Source organism: Suncus etruscus, chromosome 2 (genome assembly GCF_024139225.1).
Source record: "Suncus etruscus isolate mSunEtr1 chromosome 2, mSunEtr1.pri.cur, whole genome shotgun sequence".
In the NCBI taxonomy this organism is placed as follows: domain Eukaryota; kingdom Metazoa; phylum Chordata; class Mammalia; order Eulipotyphla; family Soricidae; genus Suncus; species Suncus etruscus.
The window spans coordinates 28481592-28504980 of record NC_064849.1 but is presented as its reverse complement, the minus strand read 5'-3'; the positions used below and the strand labels follow the sequence as shown (position 1 = coordinate 28504980).

General features: G+C 43.3%; 1 protein-coding gene across 1 annotated transcript; it reads right to left on the bottom strand.

Annotated features, from left to right (window-relative positions):
- Window positions 1–340: 340 nt before the first annotated feature.
- LOC126000975 (RING finger protein 223) lies at window positions 341–1453 on the bottom strand. The gene is given in 3 exon segments (XM_049768161.1): window positions 341–611; window positions 613–663; window positions 665–1453. Coding segments are annotated over 3 exon segments (1071 nt in total). The 5' UTR covers window positions 1448–1453; the 3' UTR covers window positions 341–374.
- Window positions 1454–23389: the final 21936 nt, after the last annotated feature.

Genomic DNA, 23389 nt, shown 5'->3' with positions numbered 1-23389 from the left:
CGTCCTGTTTGCAAAATCTTCTGACCGGAGGGTGTGCATGGATGTGTGCATGGAGAAGAACAGCTGCACACTTGGCCAGAGAATGCGTTTGGTGCGGAAAGCGCGGAGTGATGACCTTGGACAGTCTCGGGGCCCAGGACGGTGCCAGCATCCCCGCCTCCTGGGATTTCCCCAGGTGCCCGCTCGGAGGAAAGAGGCGGGGCGCGGCAGGCCCAGGCCCCAGAGCAACAGCGGGGTGTGCAGAGGTGCGCGCCTGGGGGCTGCAGGAGATGCTCGGGCGAGTAGTCCAATTCCAGTGCTCGGGGCCAAAGGCTGAGCTTCTCCGGGGCCGCCCGGGTCTGGCGGGGACAGGCGGGAGTCGTCGAGGGAGGAGGCTACGTGTCACTTCTCCTCGCTCCACCGGCTGCCACCCGCGCCCTCGAACCGCCGCCCCCTGTGCCTCCCGCCAAGCCCCCCGCCGCGCTCTCGGGCCGATACTTGAGCCAGCAGATGACCCAAGTGATCACGACCGAGAAGAGCGCCAGGATGCTAGCCACCGACAAGCAGATAGGACCGACGGGCGAAGGCGAGGGCGATCCGGCCGCCGCCGGGCCCGATCCGCCTCCCGGGGGGAGCCCCGCCACCCCCGTAGTGGTTGACGAAGATGAGGCCGGTGAAGAGCAAGCACCACCATGGAGAGGAAGGAGAAGACCACGCACACGCAGCCCGCGGTGAGCGCCGCTCGCTTGCAGTTCTGGCAGCTCTCGTAGGCGCCCGGAGCGCGCCGCCAGCTCGGCCGGGCGCGTGGCTCGCGGGCGGCGTCCTCGGCGGGCAGCTGGGAGGCGGCGGCGGCGCTGGAGGATGCTGCGGGCGCCGGGGTGCCGGTGGCCGAGCTGGCGGGCGCGGGGAGGCGCGCGGGGAGCGGCGGGAGGCGGTCCTGGGGTAGCGGGTCGTGCGCGGCGCGCAAAGCGAGCGGGAAGGCCTCGGCGAGCTTGGTGTTGCTGGGCAGGCCCTGCACGCGGCTGTCGGGCAGCGGCGTGCGGTGGCGGCACACGGGGCACGCGATGGCTCCGGGCGGCCCGTGCCAAGGCGCGGGGCGCAGCGCTCGCTCCGTGGAGGAGGCGACGGCGGCGGCGGCGGCGGCGGCGGCGGCGCGGAGCTGCAGCTGGCTCAGGCACTCCTGGCAGAAGGTGTGCAGGCAAGCCAGCAGCTTGGGCGCGCGGCGGTCCGCGTCGAAGTAGTTGTAGCAGATTTTACACTCGTAGTCCTCCAGCGGAGGGAGGACGGACACCGTCACCGCCGCGCCCCGGGCTGCTCCCCCAGAGGCCGCCGCCGCTGTCCCCGTCGCCGCGACCCCGCTTCCAGTGGCGCTCCCGGGGCTGCTGCTGCTGCTGCTGCTGCTGCTTCTGGGGCTCCGCTCGCCTCCCCCGCCGTGGCCGCTGCCGCTGTCGCTGGCCGGCGCTGCCATGGCATGATCCGCCCCTCATCGGGGGGCAAGGTGAGGCGCCTTTCCTTCCTCCCCCAGCGCCGCCGCCTCGGCTCCGGGCGGGGAGGAGGCGCTTCTGCCTCTCCCCCCACTCTGGCTGCTGTCGCCGGGCGAGGAAACACAGCTGGCCTGGCCGGGCGGGCGGGGGCGCTACGGGGGACTGCCTTTTCGCCGCCCAGCTTCCCCCCACCCCACCCCCGCACCCCACGCGTGGGCGCTCCTTCTGGCCCTTCCAGTCCCCAAGCGCTTCTCCGCCTCTCCGGGCAGCCCGCCTGGCCCGTGGGGGTGGAGAGCATCGGTTTGGGTTGCACTTGGAATGGAATTGAGAGTTGTTCTGGGGCTGCTGGGGTGTAGTGCAGGCACCCCCGGGGCGCTGGGGTTTGGGGTGCAGCTGCTTAAGGAGCCGGCGCCGCGCGCAGACACACCCGCGCGAGCGCGCACAGGCGCGCGCGCAGACACGGGGCGCAGTGGTAAGGTGCTGGTCTCTCTCCCCCCATCTCTTTCCCCATCTCTCCTCCCTCTTTCCCCCTCTCTCCCCCCTCTCTCCCCCCTCTCTCCTCTCTCTCCCCTCCTCTCTCCCTCTCTCTCCCCATTTCTCCCCTCTCCTCATCTCTCCCCATCTCTCCCCCCATCTTCTTTCTCTCCCCCATCTCTTCTCTCCTCTCCCCATCTCTCTCTCTCTCTCTCTCTCCTCTCTCTCTCTCTCTCTCTCTCTCTCTCTCTCTCTCTCTCTCTCTCTCTCTCTCTCTCTCCTCACCTCCTCTCTCTCCCTTCCCCCACTCCTGTTCTCCCCCTCCTGTTGGTACATGTTTCTCTGGCTCGATTTGGAGCTGAGTCCTGGCCAACCTCCTTGCCCGCATCAGCCCGAGATCTCCAGTGATGTCATGTGGGACGCGCGCTGGGAGCAGGATCCGCAGTCTTAGCACCTGTGGCCGTGGCCGCTTCAGTCCTCCTCGGAGATGCTGAGTTCCCTGCTCGCGTCTAAAGGCGAAAGCCAAGCAGTCCCGTGCTAGCTTCCTTTTTCTATTTAAAGAACACGTCTGAACTTAAGTCCACCCCCCCTCCCTAGCCCCCAAATACAGAACCCCGTTTCCTGAAATTGGGGGGGTGGGGTGGAACCACACCCCGCAGTGCCCAGGAGTTGCTCCTGGCTTTGCACCCAAGAATCACTCCTGGCACACATAAGGGGAACCATATGGGATTTTGAGGGAAAGAACCGGGTTGGGCAAGGCAAGCGTTTTTTACCGCTTGCTTGCAATATCTCTCTGGCCCTATGTTTCCTGAAATTTAAAAAGGCACGAAGATTCAGACCTACAGACAGATGCCAATCCCATGGATGCAGGGACAGCAGAGAAGGGGGAATGGAGGGCCAGAGACAGGTTCACAGAATTTCAATGTCCTGCTTAAATTTACACTCCTCTCCTCCCAGTCACTCACCCTCTGTAGCAAATGTGCTGGGAGGACATGGATCTCAGGGGCTTTCATTCCTTTTAAACTTTACTTTTTTTTTTTTTTGTTTTTTTTTTTTTTGGCCTCAGTTAGTGATATCCATAAGCAACCTTTGGTGGTGTCCAGGGAATCAAACCTGGCTTCCTGCATGCAAAGCATATTCTAAAACCGGTTGAACCGTCTCCATATCTTTCCTCTAATATTTAGAATATGAAAATGTGGAAGGCCAAAACTTCTGAACATCACAGTATTAAGCCTCGATTTTATTCATATAACTAGAAGTCCAATGGAACTATGTAATATGATGTAGCATTTCTGAAAGAAATATCAATGATGCAGCACTTTTAGAAAGAACAGTAGCATCTGGGTGTGGTGGGTTACACCACTTTTGAGGAGGGTTGGCCTTCAGATATTCTTAACCATAAAGTTTTGTTCCTATGTTATTCCAGATTGCATTCTACCCTGTGAAGAAATGGACCCTCCACCCCCAGTCAAAATTGAAAAGGATTGTGAGGAGAATGACTGGAAAGATTTTGTGTTTTCAGTGGATTCCTCCCACATTCTCTCCAGATTTCTTTGGAAGACAACAAGATGCCCCAGGGAATGATTGTGGGAAAGAAGAATAAATGGAAAATAAAGAGAATGGAAGTGGAGGAAAGAAAACCACCAGAGAACAGACAAGTGCAGGAATTGCCTGAATGCAATTCAGTGGGTAGAGTACTTGTCTTGCAAGGCCAATACAAGGTTGTTGTTTTTTTTTTTTTTTTTTTTTTTTTTTTTTTTTTTTTTTTTTTGGCCACACCCGGCGGTGCTCAGGGGTTACTCCTGGCTGTCTGCTCAGAAATAGCTCCTGGCAGGCACGGGGGTATGGGACCACCGAGATTCGAACCAACCACCTTTGGTCCTGGATCGGCTGCTTGCAAGGCAAACGCTGCTGTGCTATCTCTCTGGGCCCACCAATACAGTTTTTATCCTCCAAGTCCATATGGTTTCCCAAGCCCACCAGGGAGTGATGCCTGAGTGCAGAGCCAGGAGTACTCCCAAGCATTGTAGGTGTGGCCCAAAAAGCTAAAAATGAAAAAGACAAAAAGAGAAAAAGGGGAAGAATTACTCCAGGTAATTGTTAAATGTCTCTGGCATTTCAAAAGGCAAGTACTTTTTTGTGGTTATGGAAAAGGAGTGATAGATGTTCTAAGTTTGAGGAAATTTGATTTTTTTTAAATTTTTGCTTTTTGTTTGTTTTGTGGCCATAACAGGCAGTACTTATTGATTACTCCTGGCTTTGTGCTTGGGGACCACTCCTCATGAGCCTTGGGAGGTGCCAGGTACAGAACCCCCATCAGCCACATGCAAAGCAAGCACCTTAACCACTGTACCTGATGGGCCTTTTAGAAGTTTATTAAAATGACTGACTATATTTCCTAATTCCAAATGTTATGGTTTTGGGTAGTCATATTTGTAAACATGAATAAATCTCTTTGTTATTTATGTAACAGTACATAAATGATGATGGTGATTGGGGGAGAAAACAGTAGGAAAGAGAATTCACTGATCTGTTCTGTAGAACATTGCAACTCCGCAGAGCTGAGTTAATGTGCGAAGCTTCCTGGCCATCTCTTTCCCGCCTTTAGCTCTTTCTGAAGAACCTGGAATTGAACAGTTGATGCACTTTAAAGTGGGATCTATTATATGCAGGCTCAATTAGCATGTATTGAAAAAGGACACATGATGACATCGAAAATAATTTAAAAAATTAGTTATGTGGGGGCCAGAATACCAGGAGGACATTTGCCTCACATATGGCTGATTTGGTGCCACCTATAGTTCCCCAAAATGCCAAAGGTTACTCCTAATCACAGAAATAAGACTAAACACTGCACATTGTCCTGTGTGGCTCTATTACTATCCCTCCAAACAAATTACCTGACCTTCCACACATGTAATTAAACTGCATATGTGGGTGAAGTAGGGGTTCAGAGGCTACAGGACAGGTTTTACATGAAGGAGTCCCAGGTTTAATCCCTGTCACCATATGACTCATTTCTAACTCTGCCAGGAGCAACCTAAACTATTGCCAGGTAAGACCCCCTATCCCCAAAACAAATTTAAAACAAGGTAGGAATGAGGCAGGAGAGATGGCACAGTGGTAGGGAGTTTGTCTTGCACATAGCTGATTCAGGTTGGACGGTGGTTCGAATCCTAGCATCCCATGTGGTCCCCTGTACCTGCCAGGAGCGATTTCTGAGTGCATAGCCAGGAGTAACCCCTGACCACCACTGGGTGTGACCCAAGAACAAAACAAACAAATAAACAAAAAAGGTAGGAAAGACTAAAAATCTTGGAGTGCATGCTTTATGTATAGGGAATTGGGTTTGATACTAACACTTCACTGTCTTCTGAGAACTGCTAGAAGTGAAACCTAAGCACCATCTGATGTGGCCTCAAACAAAACAAACAAAAATTAGAACAATAAATAAAAAACAAGGTGTGGGTGGTGGAACAGGGCAAAGCAGGGGAGAATTTGAGAAGCAGGAAGGGTGGTGAACATCTGTAGTCTGGTCCTCCTTATTATCAGGTCATGGGGACTTGCAAAGTCTCATGGCCAAAGGAAACTGAGATCGACACACAGGGTATGGAGCAAAAACCTCTTTATAATTTGGAAGTTTCAGGGTCAGAGTGGTGGTACAAGCAGTAGGGTATCTGCCTTGCACACTCTAACCTAGGAGGGACTGCAGGACTGCGGTTCGATCCTCCAGAGTCCCTAGGGTCCCCCCAAGCCAGAAGCGATTTCTGAGTGCATAGCCAGGAGTAACCCCAGAGTCACAGGGTGTGGCCCAAACCCCCCCAAAAAAACATTGGAAATTTCACTCAATGGTGCATTCTCAGCCTTGAAAATTAAAAGAATTGAGCCACAGAGCATAGGGCAGGTCTCTGCACTGTGAGATCTCCAAAATTTTCCCCTGGTTCTTATTTGCTGTGTCAGTGGGAATCCTTCTCCAGTGGTCAGAGCTCAGAGTGTTCCCTTGGGACATTATACCTCATTTAAAAATTACAGATAGACCCCAAAGTCAAACCAAAAGCAGAAAACATCATCTATCTATTAGTTCCTGCACGCAGAACAACATTACCCTTGGGAATAATGATTCTGTAGTTAAGAGTTAGATTTCTCCTAACAGCTATCTCCACACCTTCTCTAAAGGGTTGTTGGGTAAAACCGTGTTCATTTATAGTGTTATCTGAAACTGACCCCAATTTCTTGTGGGAAGAATAGGAAGAGATGGAAGGAAGACACCCACCACTCTCTTCTGGCAGGTGACAGTTTGAATATAAAGGGAATTTAGGAAGTGCTTTGTCTTGTGCAGTGATGAATGTTTCCTCACACCCGTTCTCCAAATCTCAGAGGTTTATACAGTGATTAGCACAGTATTAAATCAAGTGCTTCTTTCAAGTGGTCTCAACAACATGATACAGTGTTTTCTCAGGACTATGTTCCCCTGAAGCTTAGAGGGCTTAAAGCCAAGGAGGAGTAGAGGGGTACAAGGAACACAAGGGAGGCAAAGAAAGCACATCTTCTATGGAGAACAAGGGAACCTCTCAGGTTGGGACAGCTTATTGCTTGCCTTTTCGCTATTGCCTCGCCATTATCACCACTGGTCTTCATGACTCATTCATTCTGTGATGGCTTCATAAATAATGACAAACTCTCTTATGCTGTTAATACTGAAATTTATGTTCCTTGTCTGCACAGTTGGTTTTGGTTTGTTTGTTTGTTTTTTGTGTGCCATACCTAGTGAGCTCAAGACTTACTCCTGGCTCTGCACTCAGGAATTACTCATGGGACTATTTGGGGTGCCAGAGATAGAACCCTGGTGGGCCATATGCAGGGCAAGCACCTGTTGTGCTATCATTTGAATAGTTTTTAGGGAATCCAATATCTCCAGTTATTTAGGACTTACCAGTGACTCTTAGGACTCATGGTATCCCATTTGTTGGTGTGGGAGGACTAATAGGTATTCCGGGATCATATGATTATAAGGCAGCTGCCTGACTAGATTGTAAGGCCAGTGTTACAGAGTCACCTGCAGGGGCAGGCCAGGAAGCTTGGTCATTCGGGGCTCAAAGAGTTTTTGCTGTAAAGAAAAATGTTTTGAGAAAGAATTTAAGTCAGAGCTATTCAAGCAGTCACATCAGGACTGAATTGGCTTTGCATGAATTGCTTTACACATATTAGAGTTATATGTCGTTGTCTGTGCTCAGGGGTTACTCCTGGCTCTGTACTCAGGAGTTACTCTTTAGCAGTGCTCAGGGAATCAACTGAGATTCAGGGAATCGAGATTAGGTTGGGTGCATGCAAGACTATTGCACTACCTGCTCTACTCTTGCTCCAATCCTACCTTTCTTTTGAGAGCCTGGATATATAAAAAAAAATAAAAGGCCACAAAGCATGGCTTAACATTTCCTTTATGGACTTTAGAATAGAGACAATGTGTTCACTTGGGGGCAGCTGTCTATGCAAATTTAATGCGATGTAGATATTCATAGAGTGTCTGAATATACACTTCCTGTTCAGAGTCCATACAAAGTCTCCCTCTGTATAGCATTTGATATGCTACTTAGCATCTCTGTGACTCAGTTTCCTGATCTATAAATTGAAAATAAGAGTGTTTCCTGCTGAATTCATTAATAAGGATGGAATATGTGGTTGTCATAGCACAGAATAGAGTCCCTGGCCTTTGTTAGGCCACATCATATTTAAGTTAAGATTCCTGCTCCCCATCTCAGCAGTCCTGAAAAATGCCTGTGACAATGGCCAGAGGGAGTGTGTAACCACGGTGATGGGCAGCATGACAGAGTGGTTCAAACCTATTTTTCCTCTTTCCAAAGACAGAGATGCAGCTAACTATCTCAGGCGGAAAGGGCAGATGGAGTCTTGACCTGAGCATCCCAGCCCTTATTATTGGTCTTCCAGGCATAATAAACGAAGACCACTCCAAAAGATCAGGACAAAGTATAATCTCCTTGGGAACCATGGAGGAAAAGATGTCTAGTAGATAATGTCACTAAAAAGGAAATCGTAAATGAGTTGATCAAACAGTTGACATTTTAAAGCAGAAGCCGGGTTTGATTCAATTAGACATGATTTGCGTTTCTCTTCGGAAGGCATCGTTGCTATGTGATGAGTTACCTAGCCTCCAGCAGAAGAAACTTAATAGAGGATATTAAACATGTGTGCAAGATCGGAAAGCAGAATGAGACCAGTTTGTCATCCAGGTGTAAGAGCTGGTGGGAAGAAAAAAAGGAGAAAGTGAGTGTGTGTGTGTGGTGTGTGTGTGTGTGTGTGTGTGTGTGTATAGGTTTTTGGGTCACTCCTGGTCTATGCTCAGAAATCGCTCCCTGGCAGGCTCAGGGGACATATGGGATGCCAGGATACTAGCCCACCATCCTTCTGCATGCAAGGCAAACACCCTACCTCCATGCTATCTCTCTGGCCCCAGAGGATATGTATTTTTGTTGTGATTACATAAGTACAAGTATTCAACAGTATCAGAATAGGTACATTGGAGCCTTGATGCAGGAAGAAAGAAATTCAAGACACTGTCATTAAAAGTGGTGTGCAAGTGGACATGATCAGATGTCCTACTCTATTCCAGGAATCCAGGGTAGCATACTAGCATTTGGGCCCTTACCCACTGGTCCCTCAGGGTTTACTACTATCTCTGTGCTTAAGGATCACTCTTCCTTAAAAAAGTTTTTAGTTTTTTAAAAAATATATTTTTAATTAACACTGTGATTTACTATGCTGTTCATCATATGGTTTTTTCAGGCATTAATTCATTCAAAACACCAATCCACTACCAACGTGACCTTCCCTTAACCATGTCCTCAACTTCTCCAGCCACCACTCTAAACTGCAGGCACAAACATATTTATTTCATTTTATTGTTACAATGCAAATAGCAATGAAATTCTCAAAATTTATATTCACATGGGTAAATTGGAAGTAATTGTTTCTCTCCATGGTGTTAAGGTATATTCAGTGTCTAAAGAATTTATTGGTCTTTGGTTGTTGCTTGGTTGAACCTTATGTGTTCAGGTTCATGGAGTGTAATAGATTATTATGTAACTTTCCCTTCAGATTTCCTGTAATCCTACTGGGCTAAAACTACTATTGAGATTGTGAGGTGTCATGCAGTCACTTGTAGCCAGGCAGTCCAGAATCTATAGATCTGAAACAAATATGGAGGTTTGGCAGTTTGATACGATTAAGTTGCCCAGATGGGCAATTTCTGTTGGAGGGTGTTAGGATGTGGCAATGTCTGTTGTGGCTTCACACAAAAAAGGAAAGTCTTCCCCTACTTCTGATAATGTCTCAGAGGTATCAGCTCAGCTCAGATGAGTTGGAGCTTGGTAGAGAAACTTGCAGTTTTGCTTCCAGAAGATGGTGGGTGTGGGCTGAGGCTGACGGAATTTCCAGTGATGGGGAGGTTGTGTGTATGAACGGGATTGACTAATCACATTTAGAAAATCACTCTTGATGGTGTTCAGGACCTTGTATGGTATGAAGGATCAAACTGTGATCTCTGCATGCAAGTCAATTACTTAACATTATATACCCTTTTCTAGCACACTCCTAACTTTTTAAAACATTATTTTTTATTTATAATATATAGTTGTCATTAACCCTGTTAATGACAGGGTTCAATGATTATAATGGTCCCAACCCCATTCCCTTCACCAACTCTACCTCCCTCCACTATGGTTTCAGGATCTCCCCCCCACCCCCCACACACACACAATTTTCTCTCCATCAATCCATGCTTGTCTCCCTGCCATGGTAAACTCCAATTCTGTAGATTTTGTTGCTTTTGACCAGTTGTTGTTCCCCAATGATGCTTTTTGTCACCCACATATGAGAGAGATTATATTTATCTGTCCCTCTTATACTGGCTAATTTCACTCAATTTCATCTAGTTATATTCATATGGTGGTAAGTTGCTTGACTTAAATATTTTCTTATAGCAATGTTTTGTTGTGATTTTGTTTTTGTTTTGGGGGGCCACACCCAGCAGCACTCACGGGTTACTTCTGGCTCTACACTCAGAAATCACTCCTGGCAAACTCAGGGAACATATAGGATGCCAGGACTGAACCTGTGTTGGCAGCATACAAGGCAAATGCCCTACCCATTTGTTGCTATCATTCCAGCCCCCTTATAGCAAAGTATTAATATATATTGAGTATATGTAAACATAGTTGTCATTTTTTTCTCTTCCTTCTCCTCCTGCCTCCTAATTCTTCCTCCTCTTCCTTTCCTCCATCTTCCTCCCCTCCTCCTCCTCTGATTGGGATTTACTCCTAACTCTGCTGCAGGTTCACTCCTGACAGGCCTCAAGGGACAATATGTAGTGTGGGAGTCCACCCTCAGGTTGGACTATATGCAAAACTAATACTTTACTTGCTTTTCTAGATCTCTATCTTTATTAATTTGTTTAATCCACTTATCTGCTTTTGAACACTTGGGTTGTTTCCAGATTTTAGCTATTTTGAATAGTGTTGCAATGAAACAAATGCCCACTCCAAGCTTCTTAAACTGTGGATTATGATTTCATATAGTAACATTTATTTTTGAAGGGCCAACCTGGTGGTGCTCAGAATTTACTCCGGATCTATGCTTAGGAATGACTCTTGATGGGGCTCACTGAGACCATATGGGTGCCAGGGGATCAAACCTGGATTGGCTCCCTGCTCTCATACTAAACATTCTCAAATAAAACTACAAACATATGGTTCACAAGCTCTGAGACCAGAGTCAGGAGTATCACCAGATATGGTGAGCATCACCAAATATGGCCCTCACAAACAAAAACACAAAATAAGCTGACCACCTAATACTTCATAATAACCTATGACCTTCATTGAGGTATTGGTTATAAGCATTGCCCCTTATAATATTGTCATAATAATAATGTACACATATTGTTTCACTTTAACTCATTCAGATTACTCATTATGGAATCTTCTGTGTGCTAGACAATGGTTTGGGGGTCTATGATATAAACAAGTAAACAAACAAGAAACAAAATACTTGATTCATGGAATATATATTCTAATTTATGTTTTTGTGTAAGAGACCTATAGAAATAAATGAATATATAATATAAAGGGATAGAGTGAGCTGTGATAAAAGAAAGCAGGATAGGAGTAGTAGATGTGGATGGGTAGTTTTCTACTTTAAAATGGCGAGGGGTGGGGCTGGAGAGATAGCATGGAGGTGGGCATTTGCTTTGCATGCAGCAACAATAGCTTCAAACTCCCCAGCATCGCGTATGGTCCTCTGTGCCTGCCAGGAGTGATTTCTGAGCATAGAGCCAGGAGTAACCCCCCCCCCAAAATAAAGGGGCTGGGGAGATAGCATGGAGATAAGGCATTTGCCTTGCATGCAGAAGGATGGTGGTTTGAGTCCCGGCATCCCATATGGTCCCCGAGCCTACCAGGAGCGATTTCTGAGCGTAGAACCAGGAGTAACCCCTGAATGCTGCCGAGTATGACTCAAAAACAAACAAAAAAAATGGTGAGGGGGGTCAGAATATAATATAATATGTAGAGTACTTGCTTTTGCATTTTGCTGACCCTGGTTAGATCCCTAGAATCCTCTATGATCCTCAAGTCCACTATGAGTAATTTCTGAGTTTAGACCAGGAAAACAAAAACAAAAGATGGACAAAAAAAAAAAAAAAAAGGAAGAAAAGTGGGGTCAGAGCTAGAGTAGAACGGATAGGAAACTTGTCTTAAGCACTACCAATTTGGGTTCAATCCCCAGCACCATTAATAGTACCCTAATACCATCAAAAGAGTGGTACCATGAGTGCAGAACCAGGAGCACTGAGTCAGGTATGGCCCCGAGCTCAAAATTAAACAAAAACAAAAAACAAACAAACAAAAAAACCGAGGCAAATGAGGCTTCTCCTGTAAATCTTCCTATAACCTCTGAGCAGAATTTAAAGAACCACATCGTTCTCCATTGTAAATGTAATCCAAGCAGAGCTTAACTGCATTTACAAGACTCTGAGGTCAGAAAGAGCAGGGAGGCCAGCTGTAAGACAGAGGAAAACTACAGGGTAGGTGGAGATGAAGCCATTGAGGGGATTGGGGCAGAGATTCTTCTCATGGAAGGACTTGTAGACAATTGTAAAAATTTAAGTTTAATTTATATTATTAGTAATAATTATTATTACTAAAAATAATTATTATGTTTGCCTTTGGACCATACTCAATTGTGCCCAAGAGCTACACTGGAGGTCACTACCAGTGACACTCAGGCAACCATGTGGTGCTGGGGCTTGAATTCAGGAATCCTTCATGCAAAGTAGCTTCTATGGTCCTGACTTTGTGTGTGTGTATGGGGGGGGGGGATACGGTCATCAGTGCTCAAGGGCTATGCCATGAGCATTTGCTGTGACTCAGAAGTGACCTGTACAGTGGTCTAGGAAATATGCAATGCTGTAGATTTGAATGGAGGTCAATAGGTTTTAATGCAAGCACCTTTAACTCTGGTAATATCTCTTCAGACCCCATGATCCTGATGTTTAATTGTTATTTTGTTTAGATATGGGATCATAACTAGCAGTGTGTAGAAGATCTTAATGGCAATACTGGGGAATGAACCCAGGGATTTTGAATGCAAAGCACAGTTCTTTAAATCATATTTCCCATGCCTGATTTTTTTAAAAAAATGTCTATTTAATTACTTCGTTTAGGGGCCACACCAGTTGTGTTCAGGGATCAGACCCTGGAAGGACTCAAGGAACTATATGGAGTGCCAGAAATTGAACCTGGGCCATCTGCATGCAAGTAAGAGCTTTCTCTCTACTCTTTCTCTCATTTTCCCTATTTTTTAAATTTTCAACTGGATAAAAGCCATTATAGGTTTTTGGGCAGAGTGTGCAGAATCTGTTTTTGGTTTCCAAAGAATTACTTTAGGTGCTGTGTGAAGAATAATTTAGAGAGGCTGAGTATAGAAGCATGTAATTTGGATGGCTGGCTCAGTTAAGAAAAAAAAAAGATGCTGTTTGGACTAGGTGAGACTGCTTGGATTTTGCATTGTGAAGAAGATGCTGTCAGAATTTGCTAGTGTACAGTGCAATGAGAGAAAACAGACTCCAAGGAGATTTTCAAGGTTTTTATCCTGAACCCCAAAAGTCTTCTTTCATTTTTAAATCTCAATAATGTATCATAAGAGTGGCCGGAGCAGTGGTATAGAGGTAGGGCTTTTGCCTTGCCCATGGCTGACCTAGAACGAACTGTGGTTCGATCCCCAGCATCCCATTATGGTCCCCCAAGCCAGGAAGTGATTTCTGAGAGAATATCCAGGAGTAATTCCTGAGCGTCACCAGATGTGGCCAAACAAAACAAAACAAAACAAAAACAAAATATGTATCCATTAGAAAATAACATTTTTATGTTGTTAACTTTTTATATCAGAACACCCCTTTATTGTTTTGTTTGGGGGTCACACTTGGTGTTACACAGGGCTTTGGCTCTGTGCCTAAGGATCCACTCTTAAGAGGTACTCAGAGAAGCATATGCAGTACTGGGAAAACAAACTGGAAATCAGCTGTGTGCAAGGCAAGTGTCTTAATCCCTGTACTTCTCTAGCCACCCAGAATATCCGTTTAAAAAAATGAACCACTGTGAGACACACAGATAAAAGGTTGTTCATGGCTGAGTTTTAGTCATATGATGTTCTGACACTCTCCCTTTACTAATGTACAGTTTCTACCACCAAATATCCCCCAGGTAATAAAGACTATCTTATCCTCAGATTACAAATCTGAGATTATCAAGCAGTAATCTTCCCCCCATAGATGGGGTCAAGGTGGGTAAAGGGAAAGGTAGGCAAGATATAACATAGGGACCATGGAAGAGGGTCTTGAGCACTTTGGTGATGGTGAGGTGTAGTAACTTTGAAGATACCCCAAACCTTAACACCATTATAATCATATGAGCTAAATTATAATAAACATTTAATCTTATTATAAGATGCATAATACAAAATCTGATCATTTTACTGTGGAGGAACCAGGTAGAGAACATCCTAACTGAATGACTGTCCTGTACCCCCTAATCCCAAAGGCCTCTTGCTGAAATCATGGAGAAAACCATGACATCAGTACTGTAGTATTTTTGGCCCCGATGCAAAATCTGCCTCTAGCACAAAGAAATATCTCACTCACATCTAGAACACTCAAACACTGACCTCTACTTTCTAAATGTATTTATGTTTGGGGGGACTTCTTTGTGGGGAGTCCACAACCAGCAGTACTCAAGGCACTACTTGTGACTGCACTCAGGTATCATTCAAGTGGGGTTTGGAGGACCAGTTGGGGTGCTGTGAAGTGAACTTGGGTCAGTTATGTGCAAAGCAAATGCCCTACTCCCTATACTATTGCTACAGCCCCCCAAAATATATCTGCGTTGTAAAATACAAATAAAAGACTAAGACTATATAATCAGATGACCGGTAGACAAGAAGACATGACAACTGAATGCAGTGCATGGTCTGTATTTTTTAGAAAGACACTAGTGGGATGATTAGCAAAATATGAGTCAGACCTATAAGCAAGAATACTATATTGATATTAGATTTACTGACTTTGATCATTGTATTTGGTTATGTAAGATGTCTCTCCCCTCAAAATATACCCTGAAATATTTAGGAACAAGGAATATTCATGGCTGTACTTCAATCCTAAAATTATTTGGGAAAATTATCTATAAAGAGAAAAAGGAAAAGGAAATAAATGTAGTAAGGTTGTTAACATTTGGAGAAATTGGGTGGACTGTGCATATATATTAGAATTCTTTGTACTGCTCTGGAAACTCCTTTTGGCAGGGGGCACACTCAGTAGTGCTCAGAGCCTATTCTTGGCTTTGTGTTTAGGGATTATTCCTGGCAGCACTTGGGATCTATATGTGGTTCAAGGATTCAAACCTGGGTTGTCTGTACACAAAGCAAGTGACTTACTCATTGGGGTTATTTATTTGGGGGGGTCAATATCTAGTGATGTTCCAGACTTATTCCTGGCTCTGAACTCAGTAACACTTCTGGCTGTTCTTGGAGTACCATATGGTACTCCAAACTTAGTTTGGAGGGATCAAACTTAGTTCAGCTCTGCATAAGGCAAGAACTCTCTCCACTTTACCAGCCTATGCCTTACCCATTGTACTATCTCATCCCTCTTGCAACATATTTTTTTGCTAGTTTGTTTGTTTGGTTCTGGGCCACAACCAGTGGTGTTCAGGGCCTACTCTTGGCTGGAAGGCTCAGGCTACCTTACACATAGTGCTTGGCATTGAAACCCAAGGTCAGCTGTGTGCAAAGCAAGAAGCCCTTCCCACTGTTACTATCATTCCAGCCCTAACTTTTTATTTACTTATTTGTTTGGTTTGTGAGTTATACCTGATGGTGCTCAGGAATTGTTCCTAGTGGGGCTAAAGGGTCATATGTGGTGCTAGGTATGGAACCTGGATTAGCTGCGTGCCAGGCAAGTGCTCTACCCATTCCCACTATGGGTTCCAGGCTCTCATGGAAACATATATAAACAGGACTCTTTAAAAGTCTTCTTTAAATAAAAATAGAAGTTAGAAACTTAAGCTAAAAAAAAGGACTTAAACTAAAGAAAGAGAAAACAATGAAGTCACTTATTTCCCCATTACTTGTTTTTAATTTTGTTATAGTGAGATATTAGTTAAGAAAGACAAAATCTGGGCCCGGAGAGATAGCACAGCGGCGTTTGCCCTTGCAAACAGCCAATCCAGGACCAAACGTGGTTGTTTCAAATCCGGTGTCCCATATGGTCCCCCGTGCCTGCCAGGAGCTATTTCTGAGCAAACAGCCAGGAGTAACCCCTGAGCACCGCCGGGTGTGGCCCAAAAACCAAAAAAGAAAAAAAAAAAAAGAAAAGAAAAGAAAGACAAAATCTGTGAACCTATTATTTTTATTAGTGTACTTGCTTCACTTAACTTTTGGTGCTTCAATCTTATGTTTTCCTTTCTGATTATTAAATAAACTATATTTATGCAAAAAATGATGTATTTTGTGCTCCCAAGGGACTATTTGAAGTTGCTTTTTAAAGCTTTCAGTTTTCCTTAGAGGTGTCAACCAGAACAGAAGAAATGGAGACTCCAGTGGTTTGCAATCCAGTGTATCTGTATACTTACCCAGACCTATAAAATGATTTAAAGCCCCAGAGTTTATAGTAAGTGGGTTGATTGGATACTTCTATTATTAATTTTCATGTCAGCTGGCAGTAATCAAGATTTATTAAGAGCCTATATCTTAAAGTTAAATAGAACCCAGTCTAAATAAGTTTGAGAAGAAACCAGAAAGATAAACAATTAATAGAGACAGCTGAACTAACAGCAGAAAAGCAATGGTTACCTAGAGAGGCATCAAAGAACCACTCATTCCTCCAAATTCTGCCTGCAACCTTCTTGATGCCAGATGCCAGAGAGAAGGGTATTAGAAGCTGGAAATCCTGAATTGAATGAGCAGTAACTTTCACCAGAAGATTAATTTTATTTCATTTTAATATTTTTGTTTTTGGACCTCCTCTAAAAATTCTCAGGATAATTCCTAGATCTGTACTCAGGAATTACTCCTGAAAGTGCTCGGAGAATCATATGGAGTTGGGGATAAACCTCTGATCTACTGTGTGCAAGTCAAGAGTCCCTCCCTACTCCACTATCTCTTTAACCCCAGTGAATTTTATTTTTATATTTATTGTGGAGGACATCTCAAACAGGGCTCAGCAGTTCACTTCAGAGATGCTCAGGGTACCACGCAGTACTGGGTATTAAAGTCAGTCTTGCTGTTTGCAAAAGGATGTGCTCAGCCCATTGAGTAAGGCTCCTTGGGCCTGTTTTTTTTTTTTTTTTTTTTTTTTTTTTTTTTTTTTTGGGTGCGGTGCCAAGAAATAAACTCAAGTCCAGGTAGGCTGATTACAAGGCAAGTGAAATTATCACTTTCTTCCCCCTTTCTTCTTTTCTTCTATGATTTCTATTTTGTTTCAGAGTAATTGACATGCAATATTATATTTTAGGTGTACAATGCAGTTATCCAACATTTGTATCATTACAAAGTGATCACTAGCAGAAATCAATTTCTTTTTGAAGCAAATGTCATATTTGCAACCATTATTGCCAACCACACAGAGATTATGTTAACTATTTTTGCAATGGGAAATTTAGACCCTTAATTCCCTTCACCCAATATCATCCATCCCAAATTAGCTCCTGGATAACACCAATATGCTCTCCTCTATAAGAAATTGAATTAGTCGGGACCCAGAGAGATAAGCACAGCAGCGTTTGCCTTGCAAGCAGCCGATCAGGACCTAAGGTGGTTGGTTCGAATCCCAGCATCCCATATGGTCCCCTGTGCCTGCCAGGAGCTATTTCTGAGCAGATAGCCAGAGAAAACCCTGAGCACCGCCGGGTGTGGCCCAACCCCCCCCCAAAAAAAAAAAAGAAATTGAATTAGTGATGAGAGTTAGCAACCCAGGTATTATCTATAGAAACAGGGAAGAGACAAATTCTTCAAAGCTCCTTCTTTGGGGTAAGACTCCTCATCCTTTCTCTCCAAGTGTTAGCCAGATCTAGTACTTAGGATTCAGATATCAGTGATTCATTACTTCAAAATTATAAAAAGAAAAATAGTGGATCCAGGGTAAAAGATAAACACAGTAGATGATTAATTCGTGCTTCATAAGCAGATGGTAAGACCAGGATTTTTCCTGCAGCGGGGTTTAAAAACTGCTTCTTCTCCCCACATGGTCTCTGAAAGCTTTAAGCAATTTATAGCTTTTCAAAGTCGTTTAAAGTGCTGCAGAATTTGCTAGCAGGAACTTCCTTCACAGGGAAGTCAAGAAGACTAACCTAGCCCTATCATAGTGTCACGATCCTGCCAATAGATTTTTGTGCCAACTAGCTGAGGCCAGATTTGAAAACAGCTTCTCTCTTCTCTTTTGAATGTCAAAGACAGTATTAACTGACATGTGTACAATAAACCTTTCCTCGGTCTTCCTTCAGACTAGGATGCTTCAGTCACTCCTGTAATGCTAAAGTTTTAGCCCCTCCTTTTGTCATTCTGTTCTTAAATAAAATACCATAAAATAATTTAGTTATGTAGGAAATGTGTGTTAAAGTTAGAAAAAATAGGGGCTGGAGAGATAGCATGGAGGTAAGGTGTTTGCCTTGCATGCAGAAGGACAGTGGTTCCAATCTTGGCATCCCATATGGTTCCCTGAAGCCTGCCATGGAGCGATTTCTGAGCATAGAGTCCGGAGTGAATGCTGATGCCAGGTGTGACCCCAAAAAGCCAAAAAACATACATACAAACAAAACAAACAATAATGAACTTATAAAAATAATTATTTTCTTGGGACCATAAGTCTCATGAGGGAACAAAAGTAAGGTGCAGTATTTTTGGCTTGTTTTGAGGACACTCCCAGTGGTGCTCTGGGCTTTCTCCTGACTGTCCTGGTAGGATCAGGATACCTTGTGAGGTTGATGAGGATTTACACCCAAGTAAGGCATTTTGCCATGATTAAGGCAAATACTTTGTCTCTTATATTATTTCTTCGACCCAAGGTACAATTAAATTGCACTTCTTACAGGTGATTGTTCTGAAGCCTCTATGGATCTTGTAAAATATTAAAGATATTCAGGTTCCTACCAATTATTAGGGACTCTCTATGTCTACAGCCAGATCAGAGATGATATAAATCCATGAACATATGTGTAATCTTAATTTTGATAAAAATAAAGAGGTATTTTAGGTTACTCTGGAAACTTTGGGAAATTCAAGAGATGGCATTCTATTCTTCTCTTTCACTATCATTATCATGGTAGTTGTTAGTGCAATTATTTTTCCAACTGCACTCACCACTATTTCTGGTAAGCTTCATATCATGGGTGGTCCTCTGGCCCTCAACTCTATTGTCTCTGGGTATCTATAACCATACTTCTTTTTATTTTTTTCTTAATCTCACAGATAAATGAGGACAACTCTGTGTCTATCTCTCTCCCTCTGACTCATATTACTCAGCACAAGAGTTTTCATGTCTATCTATGTATAGGCAAATTTCATGACTTTATTTTTTCTAACAGCTGCATAGTATTTCATTGTGTAGATGTACCAGTTTCTTTAGCCATTCATTTGTTGTTGGGCATCTGATGAGATGTTGGATTCTATTTGCTAAGATTTTGTTGAGGATATTTGCATCTGTGTTCATCAGAGATATTGGTCTGTAGTTCTGATTTTTGCTTGTTTGTTTGTTTCTTTTTGTGGATTTCTGTTTACTTTTGGTATCAGGGTGATATTAGTTTGGTAAAAACTATTTGGAAGTGTTCCTGGTTCTTCAGTTTCCTAGAAAGGCCCGAAAAGGATTGGCAGAAGGTCCTCTTGAAAGGTTTGAAATAATTTGTTAAAGAATTAACCTGGGGCTAGGCTTTTGTTTTGGGGAAGACTTTTGAATACCATTTTAATTTTTCTCTATAGTGATAGATCTGTTAAGATCTTGGTTTTTTCTCTATAGTTTTTTCTCTATAGATCTTGGTTCAACCTTGGTAGGTTATAAGAGTCCAATAATTCATATATTTCTTCTAAGTTCTCTTGTTTTGTGGTATAGAGTTTCTCAAAGTAATATCTGATTACCCTTTGAATTTCTGTAGTATCAGTAGTAATCTCCTGCTTTTATTTTTTTGAGGAATATCCATGTTGTTTTCCAAAAAGTCTGAATCAGTCTACATTTGCATCAGCAGTGAATGAGAGTTCCTATTCCCCCACATTTCCACCAGCTCTGGTTTTTCTTGTTATTTGTGGTGTGTGCCAGTTTCTTTGATGTGAGAGGATACTTTATTGTTATTTTTATTTGCATCTTCCTGATGATTAGTGATATCAACCACTTTTTAAATTACTAAAAATTTTATATTCATGGTGGTTTAAAATAGACCTTCAAATACCTTTACACTTTATCAAACATAAAATCTGTCTCCATTAAATAACTCCCCTTTCTCTTCTTTCTCCAGCTCCAGGAAGCCATCATTCATTCTAGTACTTTTAGTCTCAATTAATTAGTTTTAGATATCCCTTGTACATAGAATGAGATAGGACATGACTTGATATGAATGATCTATTTCCCTTCGCAGATAGCCTCAAGAGTCATCCATGTTGAATCAGGTATTTGAATATTCCCCTATTTTTAAGGCTGAACAATATTCTGTTGAAGCAAACAGCACATCTTTTACCTCCATCATCTGTTCATGAATATTTGGCTTACATCTGCCTGCAGCTTAGCTATTATGAATAGTCCTGCTATAAGAGTGCAACTATCTCTCCAATATCCTGCCTTCACTTCTCTTTAAGCTCTATCTAGAAATGAAATTGAACCATATGGTAGCTCTGCTTTTAAATTTTGCCTCAAGTGGTATTCAGGATTTCCCAGGGTGCACTGGCTATTCTCTCTCTCTCTCTCTCTCTCTCTCTCTCTCTCTCTCTCTCTCTCTCTCTCTCTCTCTGCACTGGCTATACTCAGCCTTTCAGGGTGGGCAGTTTCAGTGCAAGAATCCAAGGACATGGTACTGAATGGATCTCATGGTGCTAAATATACACTGGATACCCTGACAGTTGGAGGGTCTTCCAGGACCACATCCAGTGATGCTCAGGAAATCAACTGTTGGCTGGAAGAAATCTAACTGCTGTATTATTTCCTAGTTCCTCTGTTTATAGTTCTTTGAGAAAACCATTTCTACTCCTTAGTAGTTGCATGATTTCATAGTCCACTGACAATGAGCAGGTTATTTTTTTCCTACATCCTTTCCAACATTTGTTTTCTGTTTCAGGTTTTTCAATCATCCAAAAAGGAAGGAGATAATACCTTACTGTAGCTTTGATTTGAATTTCTCTGATGATTGGTGAGAAAACCTTTCCTTTCCTTTTTCCCTTTCTTCCTTGTCCTTTTAAACATTCCTTCCCCTCTTTTGGACTATGCCAAGTGGCTCTTGAAGCTGTAGCCAAACATGATGTTTGGTGGTGGGGAGTGTACTATACTACGGATGGGATTTGGGAACTATGTAGCTAGAGATTAAACAGGAGTTCCCGCATACAAAATTTGGCTCTAACCCTTTGAGGCCATCAACTCTGGCTTTTCATATTGTTTTGACAGTAGGCCATTTCTTGGTAAGATGCCTATTTAAGTCCTTTGTGCATTTTCATATTGTGTTGCTTGATTTGGTTGTTGTTGCTAAGGTATAGAAGTTCTTTATATATTCTAGATATTATTCCCTTTTTAGGGTATATTATTCAGAATATTTTTTTCTTATCCTATAGGATGCCTTTCATTCTGTTTATTGTGTCCTTTGAAACTTAAAAGTTTTAACATTTAATATTGTACTCTTTACGTATTTTATATTTTATAGTTTGCTTTGGATTAGTTTGATTAACTCTTTGTGTTGTGTGTGTTTTGTTTTGGGGCCAGACCTAATGGTCTTCAAGGATTACTCCTAGCTTTATATTCAGGGGTTAATCCTGGTGGTGGCCAGGGGACCCTGTGGAATATTGAGGATTGAATCCTGGTTGGCTGTGTGCAATGCAAATGCCCTACTTGCTGTGCTATCACTCTGGCCTCAAGTTTGATGAACTCTTGATGTATTAATTCCCAAAACTAAAATAATTTTTCTTCTGGAATTTTGTATATCTGGGTCTTTTATTGTGTGCTTTTGGTCACATTCACCTGGCGGTACTCCTCAGTGCTCAGAGATCACTTCTGGCAGAAGTGGGGGCCCATATGGGATGCCAGGGATTAAACCCAGGTTGGTTGCATGCCAAGCAAATGCTCTACCCACTGGTCTGTTGTAGATTTGACTTTATAGATTTGGGTCTTATGCTTAAGGCTGCATTTCATTTTTAGTTCAGTTTTACTTATGGTACAAAATTTCAACTTTATTCTTTCATATGTGCATGACCAGTTTTTTTTTAACATCTTTCATTGAAGATTGTCTTTTTTTCATTGGTTGGTTTATAACTCTTATTGAAGTAATTGGGACATCTATATAAGGATTATTTATGGACTCTATTCTTCGCTATTGGTCTATGTGACTGTTTGTATACCACACCACTTATTTTCATTATTATAACTTTGTAATGTTTTGAAACAAACAAGTGCATATGAGTCTTCCTACTCTGTTCTCTTTTAAAATGGTTTTGAGGGGTCAGAGTGGTAGCACAGTGGTAGGGCATTTGCCTTGCGTATGGCTGACCCAAGACAGGTGTGTTTTCAGTCCCCAGCATCCCGTATGGTCTCCTAATCTAGGAGTAATTTCGGAGCAATTTCTTAGCGCAGGATCCAGGGAGTCAATACCCTGAGCACCACTGGGTGTGACCCAGAAAACAAAATAATAATAAATAAATAAATAAAGTTTTCATTGGAGCCAAAGAGATAGTAAATGAGGTAAGGCAATTGCATAGCATAATTCAATCCTGGTTCTATCCCTGGAAATACATATGGCTCCTCTGTGCATCATTAGAGTGATCTTGAGCACAGAGCTAAGGAGTAAGTCCTGACAATTGTTGGGTTGTGACCCTCCAAATAAACTAAACTAAACCAATTAAAATTATTTTTATTGGGACCAGCATGATAGCACAGTGGGTCAGGCATTTGCCTTCCATGCAGCTGACCTGGGTTGAATCCTTGGCATCTGATATGGTCCACCAAACACCATCCCAGGAATAATTTATGAGCACAGAGCAGGAGTAACCCCTGAGCACCACAACTACAACAAAATGTTGTTTTATTCTTCAGGGTTCCTCAAGATTTCATATGCACTTAAGATTTTTCTCTTAAACTTGCTAGCTGGTCATCATTTGGATTACATTGCCATTCATGATCTTAAATAAATGCAATGGAGAACCTAAAAGAAAAAGTGAAGGGGTAATGCACTTGCCCATAATCTGGTCCTTGTCTCCCCCAAACAACCACTAGGAGTGATCCCTACGCATGGGGCCAGGAGGAGTCTTTAAGTTTTCTACCCCTGGGAGTAGAAAAGTATGCAAATAAATAAGCTTGTCTTTATCTTTTCCCAAAGCTTATATAGTAGTGTCTTTAAGTTTTCTACCCCTGGGAGTAGAAAAGTATGCAAATAAATAAGCTTGTCTTTATCTTTTCCCAAAGCTTATATAGTAGTTTAGTATCTGTTCTTTTTTCTTTTTTCTTTTGATTTTGGTTTTTGGATCACACTGGCAGCAATCGCTCCTGGCAGGCTCGGGGGACCATATGGGATGTCGGGATTCGAACCACCATCCTTCTGCTTGCAAGGCAAAAGCCCTACCTCCATGCTATCTCTCTGGCCCTAAGGAGCTCTTAAGAAATCAAGAACCCAATTGTTTCTTTTGAGTACATGTATAGTCTTACTGCG